The 11,780-nt window shown below is 37.6% G+C and overlaps 2 protein-coding genes across 2 annotated transcripts in view; one reads left to right on the top strand and one right to left on the bottom strand.

The window, feature by feature from the left end:
* The first annotated feature begins 373 nt into the window (after positions 1-373).
* On the top strand, positions 374-2,579 carry LOC142977471 (dnaJ homolog subfamily C member 28). The gene is made up of 4 exons (XM_076121365.1): positions 374-619; positions 742-960; positions 1,265-1,615; positions 1,873-2,579. Exons 1-4 carry the CDS (start codon positions 503-505, stop codon positions 2,302-2,304), a joined length of 1,119 nt encoding a protein of 372 aa, XP_075977480.1. The 5' UTR covers positions 374-502; the 3' UTR covers positions 2,305-2,579.
* Gart (trifunctional purine biosynthetic protein adenosine-3 Gart) overlaps positions 2,578-11,780 on the bottom strand; it is a 26,693-nt gene continuing 17,490 nt past the window's right edge. The window contains exons 10-24 of the mRNA XM_076121363.1: positions 11,505-11,712; positions 10,785-11,032; positions 10,278-10,427; positions 9,631-9,799; positions 9,269-9,353; positions 8,588-8,834; positions 8,006-8,121; positions 7,544-7,679; positions 7,040-7,218; positions 6,415-6,525; positions 5,953-6,096; positions 5,441-5,602; positions 4,816-4,949; positions 4,571-4,694; positions 2,578-4,174 (exon numbers count right to left, since the gene is read on the bottom strand). Coding sequence (XP_075977478.1) covers positions 3,989-4,174; positions 4,571-4,694; positions 4,816-4,949; positions 5,441-5,602; positions 5,953-6,096; positions 6,415-6,525; positions 7,040-7,218; positions 7,544-7,679; positions 8,006-8,121; positions 8,588-8,834; positions 9,269-9,353; positions 9,631-9,799; positions 10,278-10,427; positions 10,785-11,032; positions 11,505-11,712 — 2,399 coding nt within the window. The 3' untranslated portion in view covers positions 2,578-3,988. The remainder of the gene's footprint in view (positions 4,175-4,570; positions 4,695-4,815; positions 4,950-5,440; positions 5,603-5,952; positions 6,097-6,414; positions 6,526-7,039; positions 7,219-7,543; positions 7,680-8,005; positions 8,122-8,587; positions 8,835-9,268; positions 9,354-9,630; positions 9,800-10,277; positions 10,428-10,784; positions 11,033-11,504; positions 11,713-11,780) is intronic.

Here is an 11,780-nt window from a genome sequence, read left to right as displayed (position 1 = left end):
CTTATATATTTAATACAAATAAACAATTTACAGGTAGTATTTACAAATATAGCCATTTGAATAATGTTCAATTCGTTTGTTAAATTAATTAAAAACGAGTACAAATAGTCAATCGATATATGACATTCATTATTAACTCGCTTCCATCCCTACAGTCATTAAAATGCTCGTTTGTAAAGCTTGTTATAAAAAAAAAGAGCAAACCTGATGCGAAAGCAGTTCAGCTTATCAGACTTTGCTTTCCACTATCTCAAATTGTTAAACTATTGTAATTTGTAAGAACTAACTAGTTTTCTAACTTTAACTTTTAGAAACCACTGTTTAATGAATATATTTGAGAAATTGAGTTTAGGTTTTTGTAAACTTCTGAAGTAATGTCATAATCATACGGAATTCGGCAATGTCGGGATTGGTTGGTGGGATTTCTATTTTTCAAACAGTTTTTTTCGTAATATTTACGTAATAAAATAACAAACATGCGTACATAGAAATCACTGATAAAATGAACAAAACAACCTTCTCCTTGATACGCATAAACCAAGTACTACCGATAAGTTTTCATCCAATTTCCGTTCACACAAAAACAATAACAACGAAGTCTGCAGAAAAGAAAATTGCCGTAAGTTTGTCATATATTTGAATACATTGATAATTGATTCATAAACCATAAGCGTTACATTGTTCTTAACATTATTAATTGTCAAAATTTTAAATGAGTTACTCATAGTGTATAAATTTCAGGAATGTTATCAAACGTTAAACATACCATTAGATTCGAAGCAAGATGCGGTCCGTAGAGCATTCCTGGAGCTTGCCAAGAAGTACCACCCGGACTCAGGGTCCCCGGAGGCTAATATGGACAAGTTTGTGTTAGTGGAGAATGCATTCAGGACCCTGACGAAACATAACACTGGGAAGAGTGACAAGGAGGAGGTTGAGAGGATCATTTATGATATCCAAGTAGGTTAACTGATAAATTATTTGTTATTCTTTGTAGACTAGACATTAACATGAATTTCAAGCATTTTCACCTACTTCGATAAAGCTCTTTTGCTTATCTGCTATACAGTGCTGTATCAATATTATTACATCAAAAGTGACACTGCCTTTTATTGTTTTATGTTTTCATGGCTATACTAGTTGAAATGAAATTTAATTGGATGATAATTTATCTACTTTAGAGTTAAATGCTGTGTCATATGTACTATTTATTAAAAATGGAGTTTGTATCTTTCATGAATAAAAAAATCTGGTTTGTTTTCAGCACACAGCACCTCAACATCGCCAATACTTAAGTTACGAAGGTTATGGCCATGGTACCCCCTTCCAACGCCAAAAGCAGTACACCCAAGCTCGTGCCCAGAAAGCAGCTATTAACGTCATGGAACACCGCATAGAAAAAGCAGTGGCTGCAGAAAACACACTTATGAAGAAAGGCCAACATGGCAAGAAACATGATATCAAAACTAAGTACGGTTTTGACCGATTGGTGGAAGATTTGATACAAGAGTCTATGTCTAAGGGAGAGTTTGAGAACTTAAGTGGTAAAGGAAAACCTTTAAAGAGTCAGAATAGTAATCCATATGTGGATTTTACAACTCATAAGTTAAATGAGGTAAGTGGCACTAAAGGCTTGCCTGTGATAATATTGTTTCAATGGACTGTCCATGGATAAGACACTTTTTAAGTTCCAACCAAAAGTCAACATATTTTATACATACATAGTTAACAGCAATTCCTTTCAAACCTAACTATTAAAATTCTCCTTTAACTTTCTTAGACTTAACTTTGTTATGTGTAATCTGAAAAATAGTGTCCTACATACCGACACTACCTACACCATTCATTTCTACAACAACTCCTTTTTTTCAGGTGCTAATAAACAATGGATTTACTCCAGAATGGATAACAATGAGCAAAGAAATAGACCAAGATATAGACTTGTTAAAGAAGGAAGTTGCATCAGAGCGCATGTACTTAGGCCCGTTTCCTTTAAAGGACAATGACATAGCCAAATGGGAGAGAATATACCAGAGTAACAAAGAACTAGCACAATCTATTAATACAAAGATAAATACATTTAATTTAATTGTACCTTTGATGAATAAACAGAAGTTTCATGTTGAATTTGATAAGATGTGTAAAGAGATCTTAGAGAATGGAGTCCATTCGGTTGTAAGGGAAGAAAAACAGAAGACCCAAGTGATTCATGATGAAGTGAAAACCGATAATGATGATTTATTCGGTATGTTGTTTAAAGCATTAGGTGAAATGCTAAGTTTCAAGGAAAAGAAGAAGGTATGAACGAAATTGTTTTAGTTTATTTTGTTTTTTGATTAATAAATTAGAATTAAACATAGATTATTTCAGGGGAAATTAAGAAATATTAATGTTATCAAAATCAATTATTTTGGAAGTTATCTTTTGTATATTTTTACATATTTATTTTCTGTTATGAAGAATCACATTTTAAAGTTTCAAATTAGATTTTTTGTAGTTCAAATAATTTATAGCAATATCTGTGATACTGTAGATATTATAATGTAAATAACAAATAAATAAATAAACCACTACAAATATATACAAAAAGGTTTTATTTCAAACACACTGTAAAACTTAACATACTAATTAAATGGCATTTTGTAAGCATACACATAACTTTTATAAACCATTGTGGTTTAGCTACAACATTGATAGAAAATGGAAGACATTGGAATCTTAAATGCACATTGTTCATAACTTTTTGCTTTGATAAAAACATACTATTTTGACATGATAACCTATATCAATAGCGCGATTCTCTACCACTATCGACAACCGGCAGTTTAGCGATCAATTTTGTATGAAATCTGATCAGCGCCTCTAGCGGGTGCCATGGGAACTATTTAGTTAAATGTCACACTCTTGATACGCTATAGCACCGATTTCAAAGAATCGCGCTACTTATGCTGGATGGCAGTTAATATATAAAACTGACTTTTAAAATATCCATAGCTTCTCGATACTTAGTGTTAGGAAATCGTACCATTAGATATCCATAATATTTTATTTGAGACTTACAGTAACAAATATCAATAGTACCAATGATTCACGTAACTAAACTAACACATACAAAATAAACTTATCTAATAATGTGATAACGTTAGCTCTTATATACAAACATCAAATGTGACTTAATATAATTTTTCATTTTAACCTTTTTTCATTGAAGTATGTATCAAAAACTATTATATAAAAATTTCATAAATTCACAGCTCTTTGAGTCATAATATCCTTGGAATGTAATATGTAAATGATACATAACTTGGTCCCTTAATTTTATAATTGAGATTAAACATTCGAGTTGTCTGATCGGTTTTAACTTACGCTAGGTATATTTTCTATATTGTATGTTGGATGGAAGTATTTACGTCATTGAATACGCGACTATTCGATTAATTAATCAACTGATAAGATGCAGTTGCTTTATGCAATTTATCTTAAATTATACTGAATTATGTATGTACCTAAGTGTCAAAATTGATATAATCTTTGTTAAACATTTTAAAACGTATAATTACAGCAAGATTGCAAGTCGAAACTCAAATATACGCATTTTGCTACCTTGAGCATTCTGCTCGGGCATCTATACTAATATTATAAAGCTGAAGAGTTTGTTTGTTTGAACGCGCTAATCTCAGAAACTACTGATCCGATTTGAAAAATTCTTTCAGTGTTAGATAGCCCATTTCTCGAGGAAGGTTATAGGCTACGACCAGTAGGAGCAGAGTACCAGTAAAAAATGTTCCAAAAACGGGGAAAAATTTGACCCATTCTCTCTTATGTGACGCAAGCGAAGTTGCGCGGGTCAGCTAGTAACAAATATGATGCACTTTGAGCTCAATGTATTGGATAAATATACAAATTGATTTTATATGCAGGCAACAGTTATTTTAAGTTAAGTCGCAACTATAATCGAACACTTCCACCCAAGCACAGCAGTACACAATTACGAGTACCACATGATAGTGTTGTTGTGTCCGAGCCGGCAGCGGCCGCTGGCCACCAGGCGCAGCGCCCGCGGGTAGGCGCGGTGCTCGGCCTCGTGGATGCGGGCCGTGAGGGTCTCCACCGTGTCCGTCGTGGCCACTGGCACACGCTCTTGCAGGATGATCGGACCTGTGTCCATGCCCTCCTGGAAGATAAATTGTGTACATTAGTTGTGGTATACTAGATTGAAAGAGGTGTGTGATGTTAAAATGATAAAAAAATGTGATAAGATAGTCGAATTGAAGTCAATGGTAAAGTGTATAATAAGTTAGTGCACACAGTTACCAAAACGTCAAGTTGCTACTAGTCTAACAATTTAGTTGAGAGCCTTGTATGCAAGTTTATTGAGAACATCAGTTGGATGGATGATGGATCTGATGGTGGCCTACTTGATACAGTTAAGTTACTCTATTTTGGAAATACGCGAAAACATTTACGACAAATCGAGCATGCCAAGACTCTCTTCTAAGTTGTCGGTTGAAATACGTGACAAGAAAATTTCATTTAAAATTTAATTAGATTACTAAAAATGAATACTAACGTCAACAAAGTGTACAGTGCAGCCACTTTCCCGGTCTCCGGCGTCGAGGCACTGTTTCTGAGCGTTAAGTCCTGGGTGTCGTGGCAACAAGGATGGGTGGATGTTCAGCAACCTACCGTGCCATCTGTCAACAAACAGACAATATTATTAACCACATTAAGAATTTTATTAAAATATAATAATAATAAAAATAAAAGGAAATAATATTATGTTGATTTGTTAGTGCAATGATGAAGTGTACGTACTTTTTAACAAACTCAGCGGAGAGAATCCTCATGTATCCAGCTAGACACACGATGTCAATCTTGTGTGCTTCCAATACTTCTGATACGGCGCGGTCGAACTCCTCGCGACTCGCGTAGTCTTTGTGGTTGAACACCTGTTAATAAAATAGCACAGTGTTAATATTGAAGCAAGTGTTGTTTAGCTTGAGTCGATCAAGTTAGTCAATTTGATTCCGATCCGTAATAAGCACTACATTAGGCTTTAACTTATGCCAATCGGGTAGTTTCTTCGGGTCCGATTGTCACAATTTGGTTGTTATTTAAGGGAACATCAAGTAAAGACTAAAGTTCGATTTTACCGAACGGCTGGGCCGATTCATGTTGAATCAAATACATATGTGTGGAGCGAGCCTCAGCGTATCGTCTAACTACATTGTGATGTGCAGTAGCGTAACTACAGGGTGGCAAGTCGCCAAAATGACAAGGAGCCCCAGCGGGACGAGCTCCCGATAAGAGGAGAATCCCTACTTCTAATTTTCATTTCAGCTTTATTGTATTTGGGGAAGGGGGCCCATCCGATGAATTAACCACGGGTCTCGAAAGGTATAGTTACGCCATAGGTGACGTGTATTAAAAGTATACATACAACAGAAGGTATCCCGGCCTTGTCGGCCCGCTGCAGGGCATAGGCGTCCCGCTTGTTGGCGACGACGAGCGCCACGTCGGCGCACATGCACTGCGACACGTCGCGCGTCGTGTCCACCAGCGCCTGCAGGTTGCTGCCGTTGCCCGACACCAGCACTGCCACCTGGGAACAAAATATATTATATTGAAGACAGTTTTATGGATAGGAAGTTACTAAAAATATATTGAGAGAGAATACAATCTCTAGTCAACCTATCCGATTTAGCAGAAATCGAATATTTCAGATTTACGGCGGCTTTTAATAATAAAAGTCTTCTCATTCTAATCAAAAATTGGATTGTGTAGTAGCCACTATAAAACAGGTTACATGGAAAGCTAATTGTATCTACTGAAATAAACCTATCCCTTTCTGATTATCAAAATGCTAACACCCAATGCAAGCGAAACATACACGTACACCAAAATACGTAAGTATCAGTAAACGCGAAGGGGTTAATTTAATTAAAAATGTACCTTCTTCTTAGGCATGAGAGGCATTCTCCTAGTGAAGTCCATGGCGGAGGCGAAGTTGTCGACCACGACCCGCGGGCCCGCCGCCGGACGCGCCTGGATGCTACCGATCACCATCGCGCCGAACGAACGAGTTATGTTCATTACCTATAAATGTACAGTGGAAGAATTAATATGAATTTATTTATATAGAACAAGAACATGTGATGCTTGCAGACGAGAAACGAATGGTTACATGCAACACAATAATTGGACAATATTTTGTAAAGTATCAGAAAGATGACAATGTCGCTAAATAAAAGTATTTATAAGAGTAAAGGGGTCTTATAGTGTTAAAAAGTAATGTAGTTTAAACAAGTATTAAAAATAGCTCTTTCCTTTCACTACTTGCTTAAAATAAGATAAGTAGTTTGCAAAAAAGACATACGAATTGGGAAATAACTTCTCAGTACGAATTGTACTCACTTGAGCTTGGTCTTCAGGTGACACGATGAGCACCATACCAATACCGCAGTTGAATGTTCTCAACATCTCCTCGTCTTTCACTGAACCAGCATCGGCGATCCATGAGAATACCTGTATTTTATGTTATTGTTAAGTAAAATCAGCAATACGAAATTTAATGCACTCTAACTTGAATTCCTATATTATGGGAATTCTGTACTTTGTCCTGGTTCCAGTGATTGGACCCTAGTATCAGACTTTGTTTACCCTTTGCGAAATCCCTGCCTTCTGTGAATGGCTTGATTTTCTTACTTAGCCCTATAATTATTGCGAAAATCATAAAGACCTGAGACCCTGACCCTACTTCAATTACTCTGCTCGCAACCGATGCAAGTTGTTTTACGGGTTACAAATAAAGTATCGTAATTCGTATCCCTTAAATTATCACCACGCTTATGACCCGTTGTGAATCATAGTATTTTACAGTATACAATTTGTATTATCGTTTATTCAATTTCAATAATAAAGTTTAAATTTTCGCAAAAATCGCCAAACTGCTTAACAGTTTGATGGTGACAATGGCGCTTCTCTATGTCTAATTTTCTGAATAATGTCATGTATATGGAGGTATATGAGATATACATACAGGGTGCACATGCCACCAGTGCGCATTGAGCCGAGCGCGCACTGCATCAGGAATGACTCGCGGGATGTTCTCCATGAGCCCCCCGCCAGTGATGTGAGCTACTGCCTTCACGCGACCCTCGCGCAGCGCGGGCAGGACCGCCTTTACGTAGATACGGGTCGGCTTGATTAGCTCTTCGCCTGGAATTTTAATGAAGTTGTTAGTGTTTGTGTTTTGGAATATTGCCACTAAAGATAAAGGTTTAAGTTGTTTAAGTAATCAATATTGATTTGTAATATTATAGTGTGCTTAGTAAAGTTTTTTCTCATTACATCCGATCAAGCTATTTATACTATACTCATAGGATACATCAAATATTGTTGGGAAAGCGTATACGTATGTATACGTGCTTAACGTTCATAAATAACACTATATGCTTCAAAATACAAATCACGTAACGAAGTTTGGATACTATCATATATGACTTTAAAGTTTCGAACAATCTGATTAAACTAGTAATCTCACCTAATGTTAATCCTTCTTTGCTGAAAGGCGCTTTGTCGTTGAGTGTAAGTCCCATCTTCTTCATAAGTTTGTGGATCAAACTGAAACCGTTGCTGTGCACACCGTTGGACGGCATACCGATTATAATGTCACCAACCTAACGCAAAAGACACAAATTTAGTATAGAATATTTTCTTAGAAAGAGAGTTGAAGTCAAGTAGCAGTAATCAACCACGTTAGTGGTTTATTGGACAAGTTATAGTCAAATCGCTCATTAATTTAGTTCGAATATTTGATACTATAATAGTTGTTACAATTACTGAATCTACTCAAAACTCGCGAAGGGGGTGCAGATCCTTATGATAAAAGCTAGTAAGAAAATGGTCAGCCCTCACTTGTTCATGTGTGTTATTCGTCATCCATCTTAGCTTAAATAACCAGAAATATATTGGCTATTATGATATTATTTTTAGTATAACTTACCGCAATATCATTAATCTTGGGCAGAATGTGCGATCGTTCTACAACTCCAAGCGCAAAGCCAGCGATGTCGTATACACCCGGGTCGTACATACCAGGCATCTCAGCTGTCTCACCGCCTAACAAATAAATACATTATGAGTAGACGTCAAACTTTAATAAACGTTGTATGTATTGAACATTGTACGATGAAGTAAAAGTTTTTACGAAAATGTAATAGTGTACAAAATAGCCTGATTTGTCTATGAATGAATGATCAATAGGGTAATTGCAGATTTATTAAGATACACCATAGTATGCTAAATTCGATATATTCACCAACTCATTAGTGCAGTTGGCGGTCGGAAAAGTATACCAAAGAACAATAACGATAAACACAACGATAACAATAACACTTGGTTGGCTCGCATGTGAATTCTTGATTTTTCACGCATTTTAGATCCACCGATCTGTATTTGGTGACCCCTTAATTCTAATATCGCATATATCTGATTAATTACGTTAAATGACAGGCGAATATCACTACATCTTAAAACTAACCTAGCATCAACATTATACCATAAAACAAAGTACAAAAGTACATACCAATAAGTGCAGCAGAAGACTGCCTGCACCCCTCCGCCACCCCGGACACAACATTCCTGGCCACGCTGACGTCGAGCGCGCCGCACGCGAAGTAGTCCAGGAACGTGAGCGGCGCCGCGCCGTTACATAGTATGTCGTTCACGCACATCGCCACCAGGTCGATGCCGATGCTGCTGTGCTGGTTGATCTTTTGAGCTATTTTGAGTTTTGTGCCTACTCCGTCGGCTGCTAGGACTAGTACTGGGTCCTGGGGACAATAGAGTAGTATGTAGGATTAAGTTTCACTGTATGAGCATATGCTATTAGTATATGGCGCATATGCTAGTTGCTTAGCTGTCACGGTAAGGGCGGGCGTAGATATAACGAAGGTCAAAGCAGTTTCAATTGCACGTAAACACGAAATAATGTCAGCTTCATGACAAAAAATGTGATACCAACTAATTTATTTTGTAAACCACCTCTTATATTTTCTGCAAATAAACATAATTTGAATTTGTTGTAACTAGTGTGTATCAGTGGTGCAACTCTGTCAATGGAAATCAAACGAAATCGTGTGACGTATAGGTTACAAAAAGTCGGCAACAACATTATATATAATATGTACTTCGTGTCGCTTTTAACCCCATGCTGCTCATACATTCATCGAACTAATCACTCGAGGGAAGAAGTCCTAAGTCTTACCTTGTAATCTTGTTCAACAGCCTTCAATTGGAAGCATCCGCCGAAACCTCCAAGACCGCCGAGCACTCCTGAGCGGGATGTGGACCTGTGAAATAGCATATAAAATCAATAATCATATAAATAATACAATAGGACATTTGAAACCCCAGATTAATTAGGTTGCATCATTTGGGTTTAATGCATGAAACTAACAAAGAGACTGCACGTCCATGTATGTGCTGCTAGTTAACTAAGATTCATGTTATAATATTTTTTTATCTAGATAAAAATCTTTTCATCCCAGGCAAAAACAGATTCGAGAAATATACTACAGTAGCTATCTGAGTAACTACTACAACTAATGTAAAAAATTCTTCACGAACCTAGCGAGTGGTTTGATGAGAGACACGAGCGAGTCCCCGGCCTCGATGTCGACGCCACTGTCCTTGTACGACAGAGACTTCTGCGGAGACGTGCGGTCGCCGCTCACGTACGGAGATGTCAGCGGGTGCATCGCTTCCTTGAAGTTGTCCACTACCACTTGGTGACCACCTACAAAACAAACATAATATAAGAAATTGTCAAAGCTCTAAAACCAGTACAACAAGATATGTAGGATACATTTTTAGGGTCTTGTATCGCAAAAGTCTTATATTCGAAGACTTGTGATTTACATTAGAACTTGTTTACTGTCATATCAGATGTTCATCCATTTGACACCTAAATGTATGAAAGTGCTACAATTATTCAGACGTTGTTTTAGCCACTACTCCATGATGAGACCTATTTAAAAAATAGTAATGATCTGATGAGAAGCATTAAATATTATTTTTCAACTTAGATGTTATGCCCGCTCCCTACTTTGTTAACCATTGCTTTAAAAAAAAAACTTAACTAGCTCGCTAAATATCACGACAATCTGGGTTGGAATTTTAATCATGATTTTTATAATCTTAGCCGTTGTAAAAATAAAGAAAACAACTTTAAGAATTTCTACCAATAAGTTTTAGAGAGTAAAACAGATACGGACCTTCCTTGCCAATGTTCTCTACCACACCGACAACAGCGATCTCCCCATCAACGGTAGCCAGCAGCTCGTTCAAGCACACCGGGTCCACGATCACCACCATGCCGACACCGCAGTTGAATGTGCGGAGCATCTCGAAGTCTGATACTACACCTGAGAAATAAAAGATATAAGGTAAGAAGCACTCTAAGGAATGTTTACGATTTTTGGTACCATTTTTGACACCTTAAGGCTCAAATTAGTATTCTTTATATTGTTTTTCTGACGACCCGTTAAGATCGATTGAATTAAAGTTAGCAACTTATTTACGGGCACGGGCTAGAAAATGCGTTTTCTACTGGTGTTATTTTCGAAGATTTTAAGATTATTGTCTTGCACCTTAAAGTAAAAAGTTCCTTTATTTTAAAACTTCGGCTTAAAAGAGAGTGATTTTTACTTTTAAACAAGACGAGTTATTTTTACCTTTAAGAAGAAAATCCTACAAAAATACACAAAAGTTTTGTCACTTACCTTTAGCTTGCAACCATCCGAACACAGGTTTGATACTGAACTTAGTAGCATCAAGCTTCACCCTGATGCCAGGCGGCAGGATCCTGGGTATGTTCTCCAGCAGGCCACCACCAGTGATGTGCGCTAGACCCTTGATCAAGTCCTTCTTGATAGCGGGGAGCAGTTCCCGCACGTAGATGCCGGTGGGAGCTAGGAACTCTTCACCGTACGATTTGTTTGTTGTAGTGAATGCTGCTTTTTCTGTGTATCTGTGGGACAAGTGCATGTTGAGTATTTTGTGGATATTTTCATTTGTTTTTAAATGAGTTGTTTTAGTGATTTTTATAAACCTGTTTATTAGGCATTCCTCATTTTATATTGTGGATAGCAATAATTATCATAAAGTGTGATAAAACTTCAGCCATCCACTTAAGGTTGTCAGACCGAGATAAGATACCTCTCACCTCCCACCACATAAGACCGAAACGTAGACTACCTCCTCGTGTAAAGGTTGATAATGTAGTATTTTGCTCGGCTTTTACTGATTCTCGTTAATTTAACATGGTAATAGAGGAAGCGTAAAAGATATTACAACGCGAGTGGAATAAATTTATATGTGGTGACTTACAGCCTGGTGCTATGGTGATAGCACTGTTTAACGACACTGCCCTTTTTTACGTTACTAAATTAAATACGACTACTTATCACAGAAAGGCCCCTATGACATCAGTGTCCCATCACCTGTGTCCAGTCTCCAGCATGATCTTCTGCACGAGGCTGTACCCGTTGCTGTGCACGCCGGAGGACGGCAGCGCCAGCACCACGTCGCCGGCGCGGATGTGCGCGGCGCGCGGCAGCTGCTTGTGGTTGTCCACCACGCCCACCGCGAACCCCGCCAGGTCGTACTTGCCGATGTCGTACATTGATGGCATTTCCGCTGTTTCACCGCCTAGATAACAAATATGATGTTAGAGAAAGGTCAAATTAAGGTCAAAGCTATAATACTGCGTGGCGTCG

The sequence above is a fragment of the Anticarsia gemmatalis genome, chromosome 13 (assembly GCF_050436995.1).
Source record: "Anticarsia gemmatalis isolate Benzon Research Colony breed Stoneville strain chromosome 13, ilAntGemm2 primary, whole genome shotgun sequence".
NCBI classification, from domain to species: Eukaryota; Metazoa; Arthropoda; class Insecta; order Lepidoptera; family Erebidae; genus Anticarsia; species Anticarsia gemmatalis.
The sequence above is the reverse complement of the archived record's forward strand: the minus strand, read 5'-3'. Positions and strand labels throughout refer to the sequence as shown.

What these genes read in the sequence shown, in the direction of transcription:
- LOC142977471 (XM_076121365.1), top strand. Translation starts at nt 503, where the DNA reads ATGAACAAAACAACCTTCTCCTTGATACGCATAAACCAAGTACTACCG. An exon ending in CTGCAGAAAAGAAAATTGCC is followed by an intron (nt 620 to 741) that starts GTAAGTTTGTCA and finishes TATAAATTTCAG; the next exon opens with GAATGTTATCAAACGTTAAA. An exon ending in GGATCATTTATGATATCCAA is followed by an intron (nt 961 to 1,264) that starts GTAGGTTAACTG and finishes GTTTGTTTTCAG; the next exon opens with CACACAGCACCTCAACATCG.